Consider the following 24,422-nt stretch of genomic DNA (forward strand, 5'->3'; position numbering starts at 1 on the left):
AAAGTAGGCTAGGCACGGTGGATCTCTTGAGGTCAGGAGTTCTAGACCATCCTGGCCAACATGGTGAAACCCCGTCTCTACTAAAAATACAAAAGTTAGCTGTGCATGGTGGCAGGCATCTGTAATCCCACCTACTCGGGAGACTGAGGCATGAGAATTGCCTGAAGCCTGGAAGGTGGAGGTTATAGTGAGCCACGATTGCACCACTACACACCAGCCTGGGCGACAGAGTAAGACTCTGTCTCAAAAAAAAAAGACAAAACAAAAGGCATTCAAGAGTTTCACAAGAAACTCTCCAGATTAAAAAAAGAGAAAAATGCTATCTTCATTGAAATAAACTTCCACAACTCTAATCTATAAAAACACTTACTAAATACTGTGAAATCTGGGTAAGAGGAGGGTGCTGTGAGCTAACCAATGTTAGTACCTTAGACTTTCTGTGAAGTATAGTTTTCCCCAAGTAACTAAAGGCTATAATAAGCTTAGCTTATTATTATCTTCTAAAGTGATGAAATCCAATGGCATGAATATGCCATGTATTTTTTTATTTTTTGGACAGAGTCTCACTCCTCTGTCGCCCAGGCTGGAGTGCAGTGGCATGATCTTGGCTCACTGCAACCTCTGCCTCCCACCTCCCCACTTCAAGTGATTCTCATGCCTCAACCTCCCGAGAAGCTGGGATTACAGGCACATGCCACCACGAGGCAGTGTTTCACTGTGTTGGCCAAGCTGGTCTTGAACTCCTGGGCTGAAGTGATCTGCCTACCTTGTCCTCCCAAAGCGTTAGGATTACAGGCGTGACCCACCGCACCCAGCCTCAAAAAATTTTGTAGCCATTTGGCACTGCTATGACACTTTATTCATTCATTCATTCATTCATTCATTTTTTGAGACAGAGTCTTGCTCTGTCACCCAGGCTGGAGTGCAGTGGTGCGATCTCAGCTCACTGCAACCTCTGCCTCCTGGATTCAAGTGATTCTCTTGCCTTAGCCTCTTGAGTAGCTGGGACTAGAGACATGCACCAACACGCTTGGCTAATTTATGTATTTTTAGTAGAGACAGGGTTTCACCATATTGGCCAGGCTGTTCTTCAATTCCTGACCTCAGGTGATCCACCTGCTCAGCCTCCCAAAGCGCTGGGACTACAGGCATGAGCCACCACGCCTGGCCTGCTATGACATTTTAATCTTATTTTACAAAAGTAACAACTCTGCATTGAATTGAATATTAAACAAAAAACAACTGGAGAACTGTGAACATTAACACAAAATTCGATGATATTAAGGAATTATTCCTAATTATTGAGGAGTGAATTAGCATTATGGTTATGGGAAAGAAAAAAAACCCACCCATCTTTGAAAGACACATGGTAAAATATTTACAAGAGATGATGAAGTCTGGTATTTGCTTCAAAATAAACCAGAGTGTAAAGAAGGCTGTAAGACACATGAGGTATAGATTAAACAAAACTGGCCATGAAATGATAGTTGTTGAAGGCAGACAATAGGTACCTGAAGAGTCATTATATTATTCTCTCTACTTTGGTGTATGTTAGAAAAATTTCATTAAAAAATGTAAAAATTAAAGGCAAGACCCACACTGGAACCAAAATAACAATAGAAAAACAAACTACGGAGACGTGGTAAGGAACACGGATTTGAGGAACTCACACAACACTAAACAGAACAGAACATAGCAATATAAATAACAAGAAAGATAGCTAAGTTTCTAAAGAAAGGAACATATGGAACAGAAAAATAGTAAAACAATACGACATCAACAAAAGCCAAAATATGGATACTGAGGTAGAAGATCAATCTTTCAAGCAAAGGAGAAAGAATAAAACCCAGTGTGATCTCAGAGTTCTCAGCCATGCTCAATGCTACAATAGAAAAATGTCTACAGAATCGTGAGGGAAAGAAAGAAACTCAGCTAAGTTAAAAGGCAATGGATAGTGATTCTCACATGGCAAGAATTCAAGCTATAATATCCATAAGCTTTTCTTTATATAAAAAAAAAATGACTGGATGACAAAACCCAGCCATACCAAGAATGAGTCAAAATTTTAAAATTCAAGAATGGAGAAACCATGATAAAATAACAAATGATAAATAAATACAGAATAAATATAGACCAATAACTGTAGGAATGCAAATGTTTTAAACCTCTGCAAAATAAAAATAAAAATGATGGGGTGGGGATAGGTTGAAATACTTTATAAATCTTAAAATTTATAAATTTCATTAATCCTTAATGGAAATATCTACCTATAGCATTGCCTATTTTTTAAAATGCTGCAATATTTACAAGCCCAAATCTATTCTTTAAAATGGTATAGGAGCATGTGTGTGATGAGGAGTAACTTACTATGGTGAATTTTAATAAGGGACCATCCATCACCAGAGGTCTTTCAAAAATGATGAACTTGGCCAAGCGTGGTGGCTCACGCCCGAAATCCCATGCAATGGCACACATCTTATCTTGGCTCACTGCAACCTCTGCCTCCTGGGCTCAAGCGATCCTCCAGTCTCAGCCCCCCAAGTAGCTGGGACTACAGGTGTGAGCTACCATGCCCAGCTAATTTTTGTATTTTTTTGTAGAGATGGAGTTTCACCATGTTGTTCAGGCTGGTTTTGAACTCCTGAGCCCAAGTGATCCAACTGCCTTGGCCTCCCAAAGTGCTGGGATCACAGGTGTGAACCACTGCACCCAGCCATGGTCTAGTTTATTTCAAAAAAGAATTCTGCATTGGCCAGATGTGGCAGCTCATGCCTGTAATCCCAGGACTTTGGGAGGCTGAGGCAGGTGAATCACTTGAGGCCAGGGGCTCAAGATCAGCCTGACCAACATGGTGAAACCCTGTTTCTACTAAAAATACAAAATTAGGCAGGTGTGGTGGTGCATGCCTGTAATCCCAGCTACTTGGGAGGCTGAGAGAGGAGAATTGCTTGAACCAGGAGGTGGAGGTTGCAATGAGCTGAGATCACACCACTGCACTCTAGCCTAGGCAACAAGGGTGAAACTCCGTCTCAAAAAAACCAAAAAGAACAAACAATGAAAATAAAAAATTTTCTTTGTCGTTGAAAATTTGTATATATGAATCCAACATTCCTAGGATTGCTTAATGCTGTATAATAGGCAACAAAATCTCACCATAATCCTATTTGCCACAATGTTACGACCCTCTCTCCCATCTCGGACTCCTCAACAGAAAATTTTACCAATGCTGTATTAGGACTTGACAATCACCTCAAGGAAAATTTGACATTAAATGAAAAAAAAATCTGAATAGACATTCAAAACATTATTTTGAAATGGTGATCTCAAGCTCAAAAAGTCATGTCTCTAGAAAATTATGTAAAACTATATAGTAATATTTAAAACACAGTATACTCCACAAAGATGCCTAATGAAACTGCTGCATAACGTTTTTAAAATTGATATTTTATCATTTTATCTCCTATTAAAGTTCTGCCGGTTTAAAAATTTTCAAGAGGAATTAAATGAAAAGCAAAATAACAATGAAACCATTATATCTCAAAGTATACCCTACAAACTGTGTTAGATTCACTTACGGTGCTTATTAAAAATACATATTCTAGGCCTCATCCTTGGAAATTTTGATTTATTAAATCTGAGGATACAGGAATTTTCATTAAAACAGAAAGCTTCTGGGTGACTTTTATGCACACACACATTTGAGAAATAACGGGTTATACCTTACTCCCCTCAAAGATCACATATATTGCCTAAGAACGCTATCACCTCTACATGGATATGTTTGATGCATAAATTTACAGAGTAAATGTTGCATATTGATTTTAAAATATAATGCTGAAATTGCTTTTAAACCTATACTCCTCAATTCAGATAATTTGGTGATGAGAAAATAATGCTGAAACATACTTGAAATTTAACTGATGCAGAAGTCAGTTTTTCTATTAAAAATAAGTGTTCTTACCATGCCATGATCAAACGTGAACACACCAACATCACGTCCATGATGAATATGATTCCGTCTAATAATTGGGTTTCCATGATTTTTAACCCAAATCCCAGCTAATGCATTATTGGAAATTTCATTATCCTCATATATTCCCTACAACAAGTAAATCAGAAACAAACGTCAATAGAGCTTTAAAAAAATTTTTTTTAAAAAACCCCACAAAACTGAAAAATACCTGTGCATGATCTGTTATATACAGTCCAACATTTTCACAGTCGCTGATGTTACAGTGCTTGATAGTGGGACATGCTCCTTGACCACTAACACATACTGCAGAACCAACTGTAGAAAAATTATTTTATTTAAATACCTCCTGGGCAACAATACAGTGACTCCAAATTTTATTGTAAAAGATAAAGAAAACACTAACCTGTACATGTACTTCGGATGATACAGTGATCAATAATAGGGCTACAATTTACCGTAATCTCTAAGCAGTGGTGTGCATTGTGGTGTTGTGCAGATTTGTCATCAGGGTTAAACTGAAAAGTAAACATTTTTTTTTGAAATAAACAATTACTGCCTTTAGGATTTCAACGTGTATTTTAAATCTTAACATTTCTTACCCTTATTGTCATATATCCAACATAAGCATCTTCAGAGCCTTCCATAAAAACGAAGGTTGAATCTCTAGTGTTTTCAATTATAACTTTGTCTGCCACTTTCCCAGGTGCTGTGGAGAAGATATTTTAAGCATATTACCTTTATTCGATTTCAACAGATGGGTATCTTTATGGAGGGAGAACTTACTAAAAACATTAGTACTGAGTAGTACGACTAATATGCACTATCAGTTAACTATGTTTCATCATCAGCCTTTGCTATATTCAAATCCATGCACAGTAATACTTCTAATAACATTTAACTATAAATACTACGAATATAAAATGCAATGACATATTAAAAAATGGTTTCTTGTGGAAACAAAAACAAAAAACGGTTTCTTGTGGAAACCATTCTGTTTCTAGCAGCAGCACTGGAAACAGAAGCTCAAGAAGAGAAGAGACCTCTATTTAAATTTATTTCCAACAGTGGCCTCTATTTAGAAAGTAATAAAATCACCAGACAAAAATTTGCTCTACTCTGTCCTCCCCATCTTCATGAGGAGATAGAGGAAGAAAGCAAAAGAGGCTGTAAATGCAAATTTCACTAGCAAATAATAATTAGTAGCTATCTTAAAATGTTCTATGTACTGTATCCTCAAAAAAAAACAAAACACAAATCTTCAAATGACTCAGTGTTCGACAGATACTACATTTATTCTTAGAAACTTGACCATAAATAGCTTTGAAATAGTACAAAAGTATTTAAAAATTGTATTTCAGTTCCTTTAAAAACATAGCAACAAAAATATTAGCATCTTTCTTTGTAATTCTCCTGCCTCAGCCTCCAGAGTAGCTGGGATTACAGGTGCACACCACTACACCTGGCTAATTTTTTTGTATTTTTAGTAGAGATGGGGTTTCACCATGTTGGCCAGGCCAGTCTTCAACTCCTGACCTCAAGTGGTCCACCCACCTCAGCCTCCCAAAGTGCTGAGATTACAGGTGTGAGCCACCGCACCCAGCCGCATCTTTATTTTCAAATAAAAGATGAAAAAACTATTTTTTTTTGTTTAATGAATAACTGAAGGCAACTGGAGAAAGTACTAACATCAGGAAACATATACGGCCAGGCACAGTGGCTCATACCTGTAATCTCAGCACTTCGGGAGACCCAGGTGGGCAGATCACTTGAGGCCAGGAGTTTGAGACCAGTCTGGCCAACATGGTGAAACCCTGTCTCTGCTAAAAATACAAAAATTATCCAGGCATGGCGGTGTATGCCTATAATCCCAGCTACTTGAGAGGCTGAGGCATAAGAATTGCTTGAACCCAGGAGGCAGAGGTTGCAGTGAACCGAGGTTGTGCCACTGCACTCTAGTCTGGGTGACACAGCTAGACTCTGTATCAAAAAAAAAAAAAGGGGGGGGGCAGGGGAGGGAGGTGAAGAAAGAAATTTATATACAGCTATAATTTCTGAACTCTTATGTTTTCATTTCCTTCACTTAAAATATGTGTGATATCTTCATTCCTACTTTACCAGCAGGATATTATAAAGGTTCAACTGGATTTTAAGTCACTAGCATTTTTAAAATCCTATCACATAAATGAGTAAAATATTAAAATTTTAATGACAATGCACTTCAAAATACCTGCACCAATCATGGTGATTGGAGACTCAATATATATCCATTCATCAGTATATATTCCAGAATGAACAAAGATAAGTCCATCAAAATGAGCTTCTTGTACCCCACCAAGGGCATCTTCAATAGTATCATAATACTAGAAAAAAATAAATGTGTCAGTATAGAACTGAAAGATTACCATTTTAAGTCATAAAAATAAAAATCAAACATACCAACATATTTTCTCTTCCTTTATATCTTGCAGGGTTACTGTAGAAATGTTCAGCAAATCCTGGCTTTACATGTGCACCTTTATACTAAAATGTCAAAAACAAAGCAAAACCAATGACTACTAACATAAACCTTATATTTAAATTAATGTACAACTGCATGAACTTTTATTAAAAATCAAAAATAATTCTTAATTATTCCAAATAATTTTGTGTCGTAGAGTACAATGTAAAATCTAAAACAAATTATGATCCAGTAATATCCAGAAACAAAAAACAGGGTTTCTCAATCTCAGCATTACTGATATTTTGGGTCAGTTAATTCTCTGTTATGGGGCATTGTAGGATGTTTAGAGGTAAACATCCTGTGCATTGTAGGATGTTTAGAGGTAATCCCTGGCCTCTACCCAGCCAAATATCAGCAGCACGCTCTCCTCCCATTGTGACGATCAAAAAATGTCTCCCAACATTGCCAAATGCCCCACAGAAAGCAAAATCATCTCCGGCTGAGACTCATTCATGAAGGACCATATATCAATTAAGCTAAACGTGGAAGTTTAAAACAACTACCGAACACTAATAATTTAAATACTCACTGAAATAACAACTGCTCACAGGCTACTAATGCTTACTGTCACTAACTTATTAACGGATATGTCAGTAGTGAAAAGAATTGCTGAATATTCTGTTGGTTGATAAATGTTCATTGGTTTACCTTTAAAACCTACTCAACTTTTTTTTTCCCCCTGAGACAGAGTGTCACTCTGTCGCCCAGGCTGGAGTGCAGCGGTGCGATCTCAGCTCTCTGCAACTCTGCCTCCCGGGTTCAAGCGATTCTCCTGCCTTAGCCTCCCGAGTAGCTGGGATTACAGACGTGAGCTACCACATCCGGCTAATTTTTGTATTTTTAGAAGAGATGGGGTTTCGCCATGTTGGCCAAGCTGGTCTCGAACTCCTGACCTCAGGTAATCCGCCTACCTCGGCCTCTCAAGGTGCTAGGATTACAGGTGTGAGCCACCATGCCCTGCCTAAACTTCTTTCTTAAAAGAAAGTTATTTACAAATGTGTAATGTAAACCAATATATTCTATTTATATTTCATACCAACTGCTGGAAACTCTCTTTCCAGGGATTTGGATGTTCATACTCTTCTGGATTAATCTGGTAGAATTTACCAGGTTCAGGATGCATCATAGGGCGAGTATATTCAAATACTTCCATATATAATCGTTTCCTGAACAGAGAAAGGAATTAAAATTTTCTTGATAAAATGTCCTTTAGATTAATACAGTTTCGAACAACTATAACAATTATTTGAGGCCTCAAAAACTTGAGTAAGAAAATAAGAATAGACAAAAATGAGTATTAAAACACAGGAGTTTTCTTTTTTGAGATGGAGTCTCACTGTCATCCAGGCTAGAGTGCAGTGGCACGATCTTGGCTCACTGCAACCTCCCTCTCCCAGGTTCAAGCGATTCTTCAGCCTCAGCCTCCTGAAGTAGTTGAGATTATGGGCATGCGTCACCATGCCCAGCTAAAAACAGGATTTAAAATGTGAAAACGTATTTTTCACATTGAAAATTTTCAGTGTAGTTGCATATGGAAATTAGTTTCTTTTCCTTTTTTTTTCCTTTGAGACATTGTCTAGTTCTGTTACCCAGGCTGGAGAGCAGTAGCACAATCTCAGCTCACTGCAACCTCTGCCTCCCAGGCTCAAATGATCCTCCCACCTCTGTCTCCCAAGGAGCTGGGACTACAGGTACATGTTACCCAGGCTGATCTCAAACTCTGGAGCTCAAATGATTTACCCACCCCTCAGCCTCCCAAAGTGCTGGGATTACAGGTGTGAGCCACCATGCCTGGCTGAAAATTAGTTTTCCTGTGAAAATTTTTACAATGTAACTGCGTATGAAAATTAGTCCACACAAAAGAACAAAAAGTTTCAATTTCCTCACAAACTGTTCACTTAGGAAGGGGAAAAAAAGTTATTCTTACTGTAAAAACATCATGATTATCACTTAAAAAGATAATTTTCTTTTTCTTTCTGAGACAGGATTTCACTCCTGTTGCCCACACTGGAGTGCAGAGGCGTGATCATGGCTCATTGCAGCCTTGACCTCTGAGGTTCAAGTGATCCTCTTGCCTTATTTTTTCATTTTTTTTGGGTAGAAATGAGGTCCCAGTATGTTGCCCAGGATGGTCTCAAACTCCTGAGCTCCAGTAATCTTCCCACTTCAATCCCCAAAGTGCTAGGATTATAGGCATGAGCCACTTCGACTGGCCAAAAAGATAAGTTTCAGTAAAATACTTTGAACTTAATTTGTCCTATATCTTCAACCCATTTATATCCTATCAAGAACCATCAAATCTTCAAACTGGAGTAATGGTTAACTATTATCATTTTTGGTACAGTGAGCAATGCTGTTTTATTCTGCTACTCTTCATTTTCATTTCTCCTTTGTAATTTTTCTCTTAAATGTAAGGTGTGGGCCAGGGGCACTGGCTCATGCCTGTAATCCCAGCATTTTGGGAGGCCGAGGCAGGAGGATCACCTGAGGTCAGGAGTTCAAGACCAGCCTAGCCAACATAGTGAAACCCTGCTTCTACTAAAAATACAAAAATTAGCCGAGCATGGTGGCAGGCGTCTGTAATTCCAGCTACTTAGGAGGCTGAGGCAGGAGAATTGCTTGAACCCAGGAGGCAGAGCTTGCAGCGAGCCAAGATTGCGCCACTGTACTCCAGCCTGGGCAACAAGAGCGAAACTCCATCGAAAACAACAAAAACACATATATATATGGTGCGCCTTTTGTGTATCATAAAAGTAATACATATAACTGTTGTAAAACGAAAGTGTAAAGAACTATAGTTTCAATATATTAACTATTAACAGTCTGCCATATTTCCTTCCACTCATTTTATCTACAGATCATTTATTATAGTTGTGATTATATAGCATATTCAATTTTGTACTCTGTTCTTTTCTTTAAAAAACAGGGTCTCCCACTGTCGCCCAGGCTGGAGTGCAGTGGCACGATCACGGCTCTCTGCAGCCTTGACTTCCTGGGCTAACGATCCTCCTGCCTCAGCCTCTGGAGTAGCTGGGACCACAGGCAGAAGCCACCACACCTGGCCTCTTTGGACTTTTTATAACAGCACTTTTTCACGTTATTAAAAACTTGGGCTGGGTGTGGTGGCTCATGCCTGTAATCCCAGCACTTTGGGTGGCTGAGGTAGAAGGATCACTTGACCCTAAAAGTTCAAGATCAGACTGAGTAATAGAGTGAGATTCTGTGTCTCCAAAAAAAAAAAAATTAGGTGGGCATGGTGACACATGCCGGTAGTCCCAGCTATTCAGGAGGCTGAGGTGGGAGAATGGCTTGAGCCCAGAAAGTTGAGGCTGCAGTGAGCTGTGATCGCGCCACTGCACTCCAGCCTCAGTGACAGAGCAAGACCCTGTCTCTCGAAAAACAAATGAAAATCTCTTTGTAAAAATTACTATTAGTGGTTATATCACAACTCTCCAAGTACACATTACAAAGTTTACTTAGTTCATTCCCTTATTTCTGGATATTTAGATTATTTATAATTTTTCTCATTAACTAGCCTGTTATGAAAAATTTGTACATAAGGCAAAAAACATTTTCAGAAGTAGAATTACTGGGTCAAAGGGCATGAATTAAAGATTCATGAATACAACTGTTTTCCAAAAGTGATGTATAAAACCTACATTCTAATCTATCAGATTTAAAATTCATTAGCTATTTTAAATTACACTAAGTTCTGTTTCTAAAAAGCTATTAAAAGAAAAACATTTCCCATAATCACTCAGTTGCTATTAACTGATAAACAGCAGCGAAAATACTTCATTTACTGATTTTATAAATACCACCTGGACTGACAGCCCCCATTTGTAACTTGGAATTGATAAGCATTTTAATTTTGTTCCAACTAATTGTAACTACCAACTCACCACTCCGACTTTCCTACCATGTTTGGCATTTTGGGCAACAAATAATATATCTCAAGTTAATAAGGAATAGGTTTTTACTTACCACAAAATTGGATCATTAGCAAGTTCACTGAAGCGTTTACATACACAAGCTGCTCTACAAAGATCCTGTTCCAGCAAGTAAGAGAAGATTTTTAGAACCACTTCATCTGGCAGTTTCTCCTGAAGATACTGTTCAGCAGGTGCTGCTATGAAGAGATTAACATATAAACTATCATTCGAGCAATAACTTTCTCATTATTTAAAGAACACAGTTTTCGTTTTATCTAATGAATAGCTTTTTTTTGGGATAATGGTCATTTTATAAGCATGTGGGTTTCATGGGTAACACATATTTATCTCTATCCTGAACTAACAAAAGTACTCCTCCTTTTAGGTATTATGTGCCATCTCAGAAATGGTTAAAATAAATACATAAAAAGCATTTTTATACAACAACAAAAGTCAGAGGGAGCGGTCAGGGTTCTAAAGTTTATTCTGTAATAATCACTTTCTGAATCCCAAAGGTAATACTCGAATACATTTAATGTTCATTTTTTGTATCAAGCAAAATTTAAAAAAAAATTATTTTACCCCATTTCTTACTTTCCCATAGGAAATACCTGATAGATCTTGTGATTTTCCAGACACTCGTGCACGTTTTGCACGATGACCGAAGTTTTCTGTAGTTGAAGTTGAGGCGCCCTTCAAAAACAAAAAAGAAACTAGTAAAGCAAATATTCTTATCATCCATAATCATTACTTCTAAAAAAGGATGACGTTCCCTTTTTTGTTTGTTTCCTGAAAATTCTTTCATTACAAAAAGAAAAGCAATTACATTTAAAGTTACCTCCATACTGTTCTTTGTGGGACACGCTGTTCTTTTCGGCAAAAGAGTTTTTCTACGAAGTTGGTATGGACTATTTTGTGCACCAGGACCTGATTCTTCTGCAACCATATCTGCAGGCACATCATCATCTGTTATAAACAAAAGCAATAAGAAAAATTATACCCTTTTAAAAAACAGTTCTATGGATACAGAAAACTTTCTTAAAACTTCAAATTTGGGAGGGAGCAGATGCAAGTTTTATATGAAATTCCAACCAACTGGATAGCCATATGAAAGAAATGTTAGATTTCTATAAAATGTGGAAGACTTTTTTTTTTTTTTAGATGGAGTCTCGCTCTGTCACCCAGGCTGGAGTGCAGTGGCGTGATCTTTGCTCACTGCAAACTCTGCCTCCTGGGTTCAAGCCATTCTCCTGCCTCAGCCTCCCAAGTAGCTGGGACTACAGGCACCCACCACAATGCCTAATTTTTTGTATTTTTAGTAGACATGGGGTTTCATCATGGTAGCCAGGATGGTCTCGATCTCCTGACCTCGTGATCCACCTGCCCGGCCATCGAAGACTTTTTTTTAAAAAAATGGTGAGGAGGATGTCCACTTGCTGAGAGGAGTGGCAAGGGAACTGGTACTACATGGTTAGAGACCATATAGGGTGAAGGCAGTTTGGCAAGGAGGGTGTCTATGAAGAGGAATAGCTCAGTATAGGGTATGAGATACCAAGTAGGGTAAAAAGGGTGTCAGAGGGTAGTCTGGTGTATAAACATCTTTTTTTTTTTTTTTTTTTTTTTTTGGAGACAGGGTCTCATTCTGTCGCCCAGGCTGGAGTGTAGAGGCCCAATCACAGCTCACTGTAGCCTCAACCTCTTGGGCTCAAGAAATCCTCCTGCCTCAGCATCCCATGCGCTGGGGCTACAGGCGTGCACCACCACCCAGCTATTTGAAAAAAAAAAAAAAAAAATTTTTTTTTAAGAGATGGGGTCTCACTATATTGCCCAGGCTGGTCTCAGACTCCTGGGTTCAAGTGATCCTCCCACCTTGGCCTCCAAAGTGCTTTCAATAGGGCACAGCTGCAGTGAGCTGTGATCACACATCTGCACTCCAGCCTGGGTGACAGAGCAAGACCCTGTCTTAAAATCAGTCAGTCAATCCATCCATCTATGAGTTCATAATAATACTTTAAAAATTAAAAAAAAAAAAAGATTATTTGAAAGATGCTAGTGGAAACCAACCCATCATGTTAAAAACTGGTAAACAACGTGGTGGCTCACGCCTGTAATCCCAGCACTTTGGGAGGCTGAGGCAGGCAGATCACGAGGTCAGGAGATCGAGACCATCCTGGCTAGCACAGTGAAACCCCGTCTCTACTAAAAATACAAAAAATTAGCCAGACGTGGTAGTGGGCGCCTGTAGTTCCAGTTACTTGGGAGGCTGAGGCAGAAGAATGGCATGGACCCGGGAGGCGGAGCTTGCAGTGAGCCGAGATCGCGCCACTGCACTCCAGCCTGGACAGAGCAAGACTCCATCTCAAAAAAAAAACACACAAAAAAACCCAACAAAACTGGTAAATAACAAGAAATAAGCAAACACTTATTCTTCCTCTCTTATATAAATTGAATCACCAGGTAGCTCAGTATTAGATGAGGGGAAGCTTCTCTTTAGAAACATTCCAGTAATGAAGAGATAATAAAATTAGAGAATCACCATTTTGCTATCTCTAATGAGTTAACAGATTTAACCAATGAGTATCAATAGTCTGTAAAGTCACAAAAACAACCAGTAGTGTATATGTATCTCCTATACCACTACCTATAAAGTCTGGCCAAAAACATCAAACCTGAATCTGATCAAACTTGTAAGAAACTCTACAGGTCAAACTACCAGTTTCTTAACAAATAAATCGGACAAAAACAGTGGGAGAAAAATAAGGAAAACTTTACAAAACACATTAAGAATGTACACTTTGGTATTCAAATTATTATTTGAGATGGAGTCTCGCTCTGTTGCCAGGCTGCAGTGCAGTGGCGCGATCTCGGCTTTACTGTTGTCTCCACCTCCTGGGTTCAAGCCATTCCCCTGTCTCAGCCTCCCGAGTAGCTGGGACTACAGGCACATACCACCATGCCTGGCTAATTTTTTGTATTTTAGAAGAGACGGGGTTTCACCATGTTGGCCAGGATGGTCTTTAGACTCCTCACCTCGTGATCCGCCCACCTTGGCCTCCCAAAGTGCTGAGATTACAGGCGTGAGCCACTGCACCAGGCCAAAGCATTTTTTTAAAAGCTAGAAAATGATTATAATACAAATGCTTTTAGTGGGGAAGGAGGAGAATATAATTAGAATGGGAAACATAAAAGGCTTAGTGGCCGGCAAAGTTCTATTTCTTGACTTGTTGGTACTACAAAGATAATACCTTAATAACAACTCAACAAACTCTGTATTTGTGTTTTATGTAGGTTTCTCCACCTAGCTATATTTCATAATAACAAAGGTATAAAAAGGGGGTAGAGTTTGTAAAAGTGTAATATTTAAAAGTAGAGATCTCCAGTCAGCTAACCTTGGGTGTAAATAAACATTTTTAAGCCTACAATTTCTCATCTATTAAAGGTGACAATCGTATGTTATAATTGAAAGCTGCTAAAAACTTAAATATATGTAAAACACACAGTATGCCTGGGCTCATATGCAGAGTTCAAGAGGTATTTCAATTACTATTATTTCTTTTAAATATTATTTGATTAACATCACTTTCAAATGAAACTTGGAAAAACAAGGAAATTTTTCTTTGCCTAAAAAAAACAAAAACAAAAACAAACCAAACCAAAACAAAACAAAAAACAAAAAGATACAGGGTCTCACTTTGTCACCCAGGCTGGAATACAGTGGCACAATCATGGCTTGCTGCGGCCTGGATCTCTGGGCTCCGGCAGCCCTCCCACCTTGGCCTCCCGAATAGCTGGAACTACAGATGTGAACCACCACACCTGGCTAATTAAAACGAATTTTTTTTTTAAGACACAAGGTCTCACCATGTTGTGCAGGCTAGTCTCAAAACTCCTGAGCTCAAGTGATCCTCCTACCATGGCCTCCCAAAGTGCTGAGATTATTACAGCTGTGAGTCAACATGCCCGGCTTGTAAATTTTCCATGTACTGCAGGAATCAAAAAAAGTAGCCAGTATGATATGCTTAGGCATTTGTGGAACTCCCTCCCTTTGAGGTTTAATATGTGTAACTCTCTAAATGTTTGTATATTAATAATATGACTAGTAAATGTCCTATGTGTGCTTGAAAGGAACATCAACACTAATTTTGAGCGTACAGTTTATACATGTCTAAAAGACATAGCTTGTTAATTGTGTTGTTCAAACAGTCTCTATGCTTTCATTTTTCTCACTTTTGTTGAGGGTGGTGGTGGTTTATTCATTGGCTTCTGAAGGAAATGTGCTGAAATCTCCCACTACATTTGTAGGTAGTCTTTTTTTTTTTTTGTCTGCAAATTTTTGCTTTATGTGCTTTGACACAATATCATTTGGACACACAGATTCAAGATAATTATTTCTTCCTGGTGAATTATTCCATTCTTCATTATGTAATGCCTTTCTTCATCATCTTCATTATGCAACGACTTCCTTCATCACTAACAATGCTTTCTGCCTTAAAAATCTATTTTTGGTCTATTTTTGCTTATTCTTAACCATTTATTGGCCTAGATTTGCTTATTCTTAACCATTTATTGCTAGACTTTTCCTTTTCAGCTAAGGCAAGAGTATCTGTCTAATCTTAAATTTAACCCATCTACTGCCAATTTCCATGATTATATTTTTAAAAACCGAATCTATTTTGGTTTTCTGTTTTGGTTTTTATCAGTCTAGTATTTTTTAAATCCTTTATTTTCAATTTCTTACTTTTATGGATTACATTTTAGATTTGCTGCTTCTTTTTTTTTGAGATGAGTCTTGCTCTGTTGCCCAGGTTGGAGTGCAATGGTGTGATCTCGGCTCACTGCAACCTCCGTCTCCGAAGTTCAAGCTATTCTCCGGCCTCAGCCTTCCGAGTAGCTGGGATTACAGGAATGCACCACCACGCCCAGCTAATTTTTGTATTTTTAATAGAGACGGGGTTTCACTACGTTGGCCAGGCTGGTCTTGAACTCCTGACCTCAGGTGATCCGCCTGCCTCAGCCTCCCAAAGTACTGGGATTACAGGCGTGAGCCACTGTGCCTAGCCTAGATTTGCTTATTCTTAACCATTTATTGCTAGACTTTTCCTTTTCAGCCAAGGCAAGAGTATCTGTCTAATCTGAAATTTAACCCATCTACTGCCAATTTCCATGATTATATTTTTAATTTCAAAAAGTTAATTTTTCCCCAAGTCTTACTGTTTTTCACACTGATCTATTACATCATTGCTTCATTTCCGTCTTTTATCTCTTCAATCATTTCACTCACATTTTATATTCTCTCTTAGACTGTTCTGTCATTGACTTTGTTCTTGAGTGAGCCTTTGACTAGTGGGTACTTTTTCTAACCTCTATGCATAATTAGGGAAGTTATTTCAGGCTCTATGCCACATGCCTGGGTCTTTGTTCCAGACATAATTTGAAAAGGCCCAAGGTCATATATCCTATCCCCATATGTGCAATAAAATTCAACCCCAGACACCTTAGAATATATGCAGGACCAAAAGTCCCCTATGCTATATACATCAACACTAGCTCCTGCTTACTGTTCTGATTTTATTTCTCTAATTTCTGATACCTATGAATTTTCCTCCTCTTCTTTCCTTCCTTAAAAGTTTAGTTATACATTTATAGTTTTGTTCTTAATGCATATTTCTTTTGTTTGTTTTATTTTTGAGACAGGGTCTCACTCTGTTACCCAGCTGGAGTGCAGTGGTGAGATCTTGACTCACTGCAACCTCCGTTTCCCTGGCTCAAGCAATTCTCTCACCTCAGTTTACAGGTGCACACGCCACCAGGCCTGGCTAATTTTTGTATTTTCCTGGAGACACGGTTTTGCCATGTTGCCCAGGATGGGTCTCAAACTCCTGAGCTCAAGTGATCCGCCCACCTTGGCCTCCCAAAGTGCTGGGATCACAGGCATGAGCCACTGTACCCAGCCCTTATTGCATATTTCATTTTGATGTTTGTAGTATGTATGCATGTGGGTTAATGTCTCTATCAGCTTGTTTGCCACACCCTCAGTAGTCAGTCCAATTCTACAATACTCAAAAGTACATTCTCAAACTTTTCATCCTATACAACTCCCTCTTCCCTCCCTCACCTTCACCTTTTTAAAATCTGTTGATCTTATTACTACAGATACCCACCTACCCCACCCTGGAATCCTTTCCTTCTCACCATCAACATAGCAAATAGTAAAGACTGAAAAGTAAGGAATTCAGAGGTAATAACAGGAAAGAGAAGGTGCTAATTCAGCTGCATCCTAAAACGCACAGCAAATAAATTCAAGAAGCTACATGATTTAAGTCATGCATACCACAGAAATCTCAACTTCCTATTTGTAAACACTGTCTTAAAGTGCTCGAGTTATAAAATTACTGTTTTGAACTCTGCGCTGAAGAATATGCGCTAATTTCTACATAGTTCTCATATTAAATTGCTATTGACTGTTCTGAGAATCAAGTACAGTGCTAGAAGGTACTTAAAAAGGGATCATTCTGGGAAGATTACTTGGCTACCACTGTGATAAGCAGCAAAAGAGAAAGCTTAAAAGAAATCTCTAGTCATTTGAGTTCACTTCATCTTTTGAACTCCTGTAGTACTGAATATATACCATATATCCCCTACTATACCTTAGCTGCCTTTTTTTGTTATATGTCATATTTCCCTAACAAAATTATAAGCTCTGAGGGCAAGGTAGGGTAAAAAGGGTGCCCTCTTTTATATTCTTCAGTGTTTAGCTTGGTGCCCACTAAGTACTCAATAAATACTGATTCTCATCAATGGAGAACCCTTTAATTTTACTCAATTCAGGGAGTTCTTCAGAGAAGCCATCACTAGTGGTAGCTATGATAACCTTATGTCCTACTTTACAGGAAAAATAAAATAAAAGCCAGACAAGAACTGCCTTAACTTCCTTCCAACATCCAAATCCACAAATGCATTTACATGTAGATCCATTATTTTTTGTTCCCTCCTGAAATTATGGAGAAGTATTTCCCAAGACACACTTAGCATACATGAAACAAAAAATATGTTACATTAAAAAAAAATGAATAAAGCCAAAGATCCATGATACATGTGGCAAACTGGCTCCAACCCAAGAAACACGAAATCATGGATTAGTTATGGTTTTGCGCCAACAAGTCTAAAAGCAAGACCTTAAAATAATTTTGGCCAGGCGCAGTGGCTCATGCCTGTAAACCCCAGCACTTTGGGAGGCACAGGCGGGCAGATCATCTGAGATCGAGAGTTCGAGACCAGCCTGGCCAACATGGAGAAATCCCGTCTCTACTAAAAATACAAAATTGGCCAGGTGTGGTGGCACACGCCTGTAATCCCAGCTACTTAGGAGGCTGAGGCAGGAGAATCGCTTGAACCTAGGAGGAGGTTGTTGCAGTGAGCTGAGATCATGCCACTGTACTCCAGCCTGGGCAACAAAAGCGAAACTGCCTCAAAAACAAAATAAAATAAAATAAAATTCATTTTATAATTTTCATTTTTACATCTAATAGAATATTAATGCCAATGATTAAATGTCAAGTTGTAATCAAAGACTTAAAAATAACTATCAAAAATGTTCAATTTTAACCATAATTTACAGAAACACTTATTTTTAGTTAGAAAAAATGTCCACCAGAAATAGAACGTGATCCACATATGTAATTTAGCTGCATTAAAAAAAAAAGCGAAATTTTAATATACTTAACATATTAAATCTGAAGTATATCATTTCAACATGTAAATATAAATTATTGAGATAATTTACATTTTTTTCATACTAAATCTTTGAAAATAGTACGCATGTGTAACACTTACAGCATGCCTCTATTCAGACTAGGCATATTTCAAGTGCTAAAAAGTCACATGCAGCTAGCAGCTACCCTTAATTGGACAATGCAGACACATACAATCACTTGTTAAAGGTAAGAACACGTTCTGAGAAGGCTGGTCGTGCCGGCTCACAACTGTAATCCCTGCACTTTAGGAGGCCAAGGCGGTGGTACATCTGAGGTCAGGAGTTCAAGACCAGCCTGGCCAACATGGTGAAAACCTGTCTCTACTAAAAATACAAAAATTAGCAAGTCGTGGTGGCACACGCCTGTAGTCCCAGTTACTCAGGAGGATGAGGCAGGAGAACCGCTTGAACCCAGGAGGTTGCAGTGAGCCAAGATCATACCCACTGCACTCCAGCCTGGGTGACAGAGTGAGACTCCACCTCAAACGAACAAATAAATGAAATATGGTATTACAATGTTTTGGGACCACTGTCATATACAGTCTCTGTTGTTGATGAAAACATCGTTAGGTGGCGCATGACTGTGTTAGAGAGACTGTGTGTGTATATAAACACACACATATGGCCGGGCGCGGTGGCTCACGCCTATAATCCCAGCACTTTGGGAGGCCGAGGCGGGTGGATCATGAGGTCAGGAGATGGTGACCATACTGGCTAACATGGTGAAACCCCCTCTGTACTAAAAATACAAAAAATTTAGCCGGGCGTGGTGACAGGTGCTTGTAGTCCCAGCTACTCGGGAGGATGAGGTAAGAGAATGGTGTGAACCCTGGAGGCAGAGCTTGCAGTGAGCTGAGATGGCACCACTGCACTCCAGCCTGGGTGACAGAATGAGACACCATCTCAATAAAACAAAAAACAGAAAACCACACACATACACATATATATCTTTCACTACACCTTTATCAGTTCTCTTAAAGCAGAAATTCCCAATCCCCAGGGCCAGTTAGGAACTGGGCCACCCAGGAGGTGAGTGGTAGGCGACCAAGCAATACTGCCTGAGCTCTGCCTCCTGTCAGATGAGCCACAGCATTAGATTCTCATAGGAGCGTGAACCCTACTGTGAACTACACATGTGAGGAATCTAGGTTGTATACTTCTTATGAGAATCTAATGTCTGATGATTTGAGGTGAACAGTTTCATTCTGAAACCATCAACCCCTCTGAGTCCGTGGAAAAACTGTCTTCCACAAAACCAGTCGTTGGTGCCAAAAAAGGTTGCGGACCACTGTCTTAAAGGACAAAAAGTTAATATACAATTTAAAAGTATGCTATTTGCACACACATACATAATATCAAAATTTATTTTATAATTTCTAGATTTTACTACAAATCCTATGCTATAAATACACTACAATCTTCACTATTAATAGGAACCACAGAAATAAGTAAAGGCTTCTGGAAAATAAACATGTTTCTTTAATTAAAAAATAATCTTTGACATCTTTGATAATAAATGTAGCACTGAAAATTTATTTTAGGATTCAAATAAGATTCCTAAGTGTCTTGACTCTATTTATTCTGAGGCTAGCAGAATACCTTGATTTTTATATACCTTTTACCTTGAAAGTTTGCAAAAAACTATACTATTGATTGGCTGGGGGTTAAAGTCTACACATTCGAAGTTATAAACTAAGGAAGTTTTTTTCCCCACAAATATACAAATTCCAATTTACTTACCCGTAGTCACAGATCAGATTGGAAACTTAGGCAAATCTGCGCTACTAACAACTTTGTGTTTAGAAACAGCTCCCAGTCTCATGGTGTAAAGGAACCACACTTGACAACTGTTTCTAACACAGTTGGAAACTACCACAGCTTTTCTCTAACTGCTAAAAAAATTCACAAATGGAAATCAAGACAAAATTTAAATACTTATAAAGTTAAATGATTTACTTAAAATTTAAATATTTTATAGTAGAGAGCCCAAAAGTAAAGTTATAATTTAAAAAACTCCTTTTTAAAAGCTTGACTTGCTGTAAGCAAATGTTTCAGATTTTATATACAGTCACATTTTAAAATTATTTATTTAGGATACTGCTACATAATACTTCCATTAATGTATTCAGTTATTAACACACACACACTCTTACATTGAATTGTTGCCACTACAAGAATCATTATACTTAAAATGACTAAAAAAAAAAAAAAAAAAAAAAGTGCATTTTTGTTACTCAGTAACAATCTTCAGAAGCCAAATCTTGCCATGTACTGTGCTAGGTATTGGTGAAACAGGTCAATCAAACAGAATATTGTATTTGCTCTTCAAGAGCCTAAGAGACAGACAACTAAACAGGCAGTAATAATGAAGTGTGTCACATGCTGATAAGGATAAGCACAAAGTATTGTGGGAATATGTAAGAACATCTAATCCAATCTTAGATGATGTGGGTATCGGCATACGGTTTTCTGATGAAGAAAGTCCAAGCTGAGAAGTGGATGATAACTGAGAGTCATGCAGAAGGAACAGTGTATGTGAAGACCTGAAGGTGCTCATCTCCAGCACAGGTATTCAGGAACTGCCAGCTGCTCCATATGTATGGCTATACTATGCAGCAGAGGCCAAATTATAAAGGCTGTTACAAGCACTTAAAAGAATTTAGACTTTATCTTAAAAACAAAATATAGTCACTGAAGGGTATTAAAAAGAACAGTAATGTGTTCTGATTTTGGTTTTAGGAAGATCATCCAAACAATGTAAAAACAACTGGAAATGAATAGCACTGGTGGGAGGAGACGAGTAACAGAACTACAGCACAATACAACTCAGAGAGGAAGATGGCTACAGAGGAAGAAATGGATATATGAGATACATTACAAGATAAAGCTCATAAAACTTGATGAGTGGATATGGTGGGCTGGGGGTGGAGAAGAGGTTGGAACCAAATTAATACTGATTTGGGCAATCCAATGGATGGTGGTGCCATGTACTATAAGGCAGTGACTTTGGAGGCTGAGGGTGGGGAAAAAAGATGAGTTAAGCATCTGGATTTTGAGTTTTGAGGTACCTGTGAGACATTCAAGTGGAAATGCCCAAGATAAAACTAAATATGTAGATCTCAAGCATTAGTGAGTCATTTGAGTTGGAACAGAGAATTTTGTCCCTCTGAAAATACACTACACTAGGAATGGGGAGTCAGAAAGCATAGACTAGCCATCATAGCTATCATAATGTACATACGGGTACAATACTGTTTCATGGTAGACATGCCATTCAATTTTTGAGGGGTAGCCATATGATGTAAAGTGGACTGTTATCTGTTGATGTCAAAATTAACAACACTCTATATAGAAAATGTCCACAGATTCATGAATTTGAAATGAATTTAAAAAATAAGTAAAAAATGCCTGTGAGCCCAGAATTGACAAAAGTTCATAACTTTAGTTTGATTAAAAAGAAAATCTCCAACTGACAACTACTAATTCAAGGATTAAAGTCTCTTGAGAATAGCTTAACTTTATTTTAATTCCTTCCTGTTACATATCACATTCTGTTCTCCCAAGACATTTTCTCTCATTGCTTTTGGGAAAAGGAGTATAAAATAGTCTCTCCCCAGAATGGAACATTTAAAAATGTTTCCTTCCATTCACATATTTGTTCCCCTAGTTTTTCACGTTCAGTATTTCCTAAGAGTTTAAAATTCATAAAATACATACAATAATTATTTTCTATTTTAACAAGCAAGAAAACATTTTTTTAAGTTAGTAACTTCCAAAGATTTAAAATACTTAAGTTCAATCCAAGTTCAATTGGACAAAGTAATTCAAAAGTAGTGTTATGCCCAAGTAGAAGCTGATATGGCTAGAGTATCAAATATATCATTAATTCAAGACCAGAATGGCCATAGCCACAAATTAACAATTAAGTCAAACCTAGCTTTAGCCTAACCTTGGATTCACACGTTATCAACTAAATGTTATTAATTTTTTCTTTTCTTTTCCTTTTGTTTTTGAGACAGAGTCTCACTCTGCTGCCCAGGCTGGAGTGCAGTGGTATGATCTCGGCTCACCACAACCTCCGCGTCCCAGGTTCAAGCGTTTCTCCTGCCTCAGTCTCCCAAGTAGCTGAGACTACAGGCGCATGCCACCATGCCTGGCTAATTTTTGTATTTTTAGTAGAGATGGGGTTTCACTATGCTGGCCAGGCTGGTCTCGAATTCCTGACCTCATGATCCACCCGCCTCGGCCTCCTAAAGTGCTGGGATTATAGGTGTGAGCCACTATGCCTGGCCTATTAATTTTCATCTGTTTGCTAGTCATTGTGAATATAAAGGTCCATCACTAAGGGAACTGTTCTAGTAGGGGAGTGAGATATGTAAACAAAGCAATATAGTAAGTGCCATACCAAGGACACACGTAGGTGTTATAAAAGTATAAAATAGGACACACAAATCATCATATGCACACAGCTTAAAAGAAAACAATTTAGCGCCTGTCCCTAATGTATTTTCACATAAAATTCAGAAATTTCTAGAAATGTCTTTAGTTTAATGGCCAAGGAGGGTGAGAGCAAGAGCGTGACGTATGAAGAGCAAAATGAAAATATGGCTATATTCTTATAAGCATTAAATGCTTAACCTTTCCTTTGTGAATTCACACGAGAAATAACTTTTTAAATACAGAATGCTTTATAAATTTGTGTGTCAATCTTGGGCAGGGGCCATGCTAATATTCTCTGCATCAAGCAACCATTTTGTTTATTTGTCTGTTTTTGTTTTTGAGACTGAGTCTCGCTCTGTTGCCTAGGTTGGAGTGCAATGGCGCTATCTTGGCGCACTGCGACCTCTGCTTCCCAGGTTCAAGCGATTCTCCTGCCTCAGCCTCCTGAATAGCTGGGATTACAGGTGCCTGCCACCACACCCTGCTAATTTTTGTATTTTTAGAAGAGACAGGGTTTTGCCATGTTGGCCAGGCTGGTCTCGAACTCCTGACCTCAGGTGATCCACCTGCCTCGGCCTCCCAAAGTGCTGGGATTACAGGCGTGAGACCCTGCATACAGCCAGCAACCATTTTATTAAAAGAAGAAAAATGGACCTTACCAGAGAGAGAAAAGGATGAGGAGGCGGCTCAGCATCATCAGTTCTTTCCCATAGTTTGACTGTAATTTGTGGTACTGCAACATGATTTCTAGGAATGTTTTTTACAAATCAATAAATCACCTGACAAGAAAGGTATTAATTTGTTCTACTGACAGGCAGTTCAGGCCCTTAAGGTTAAGTGAAATGCTTAAGGTTAGAAAGTCAATAAATGGTAGCAAAATAATTTTTAAGTCAATGGACTCTAGATATAATGTTTTTATTTTTACTTTTCACTACAAAGTAATTTGGGTGTCTTTTAAAAGTTTATTATATCAATACAAATGATGATGAATGATAATGATAGTAATTCAAATAAATAGTACTATTACTGCTAACAGTGTACCTAATACTTACTGAAAACTTACATGTACAGGCACTACTGTTTCAAGTGTTTCATACGTGTATCAACTCATTGAATCCGTGCATCAACTTCATAAGGGACATATTATTATTCCTATGTTACAGATGAGGAGAGACCAGGCAAAGAGAGGTTAGGCAACTCACGCTAGGTCACACAGTATTAAACAGCAGAGGCAGAATTTGAAATCAGATGGTTAAGCTCCAGAGCCCCATACTCTATCTCTGTTATCCAGTTAATTTTGCTAAATAATACTGGATATATTTACTAAGAGTATATTAGCCTATAAAATAATACCACGGAACGGGGCATAAAACTTTTGGAAATGTTTAATTTGAAGAATTTTTTCTTTGAGACGGAGTCTTGCTCTGTCACCCAGGCTAGAGTGCAGCAGCACAATCTTGGTTGACTGCAACCTCCTCCTCCTGAGTTCAAGCCATTCTCCTGCCTCAGCCCTCTAGTAGTGGGATTACAGGCGCACACCACCAAGCCCAGCCAATATTTGTATTTTTAGTAGAGACAAGGCTTCACCACATTGGCCAGGCTGGTCTTGAACTTCTGACCTCGTGATCCACCTGCCTTGGCCTCCCAAAGTGCTGGGATTATAGGCATGAGCCACCGTGCCTGGCCCAGGAATTTAAAAAAATAATACTTTTCCATGTCATATGGAAAAGTATTTATATATTTATTCAAATATATAAAAATATAACAATATTAAATAAGACCCTTTATTTTATTAATAGGTAGCTCCTCAGATGTTTTAGTATT

General features: G+C 38.3%; 1 protein-coding gene and 1 non-coding gene across 3 annotated transcripts in view; both read right to left on the reverse strand.

Annotated features, from left to right (window-relative positions):
• FBXO11 (F-box protein 11) overlaps positions 1 to 24,422 on the reverse strand; it is a 99,406-nt gene that overhangs the window by 21,010 nt on the left and 53,974 nt on the right. Inside the window, exons 2-11 of one of the 2 annotated variants that reach the window (XM_007970708.3) lie at positions 11,244 to 11,371; positions 11,017 to 11,098; positions 10,458 to 10,602; positions 7,510 to 7,639; positions 6,410 to 6,493; positions 6,201 to 6,333; positions 4,573 to 4,679; positions 4,377 to 4,488; positions 4,182 to 4,288; positions 3,962 to 4,099 (exon numbers count right to left, since the gene is read on the reverse strand). In XM_007970708.3, coding sequence (XP_007968899.1) covers positions 3,962 to 4,099; positions 4,182 to 4,288; positions 4,377 to 4,488; positions 4,573 to 4,679; positions 6,201 to 6,333; positions 6,410 to 6,493; positions 7,510 to 7,639; positions 10,458 to 10,602; positions 11,017 to 11,098; positions 11,244 to 11,371 — 1,166 coding nt within the window. Of the gene's footprint in view, positions 1 to 3,961; positions 4,100 to 4,181; positions 4,289 to 4,376; positions 4,489 to 4,572; positions 4,680 to 6,200; positions 6,334 to 6,409; positions 6,494 to 7,509; positions 7,640 to 10,457; positions 10,603 to 11,016; positions 11,099 to 11,231; positions 11,372 to 24,422 lie in introns of both variants that reach the window. The other variant, XM_073022955.1, reaches the window with a different exon arrangement.
• On the reverse strand, positions 22,831 to 22,942 carry LOC119627410 (U6 spliceosomal RNA). Its single transcript, XR_005243604.1, has one exon. It is a non-coding gene; the product is annotated as a U6 spliceosomal RNA (small nuclear RNA).

This window comes from Chlorocebus sabaeus, chromosome 14 (genome assembly GCF_047675955.1).
Source record: "Chlorocebus sabaeus isolate Y175 chromosome 14, mChlSab1.0.hap1, whole genome shotgun sequence".
Taxonomy (NCBI): Eukaryota; Metazoa; Chordata; class Mammalia; order Primates; family Cercopithecidae; genus Chlorocebus; species Chlorocebus sabaeus.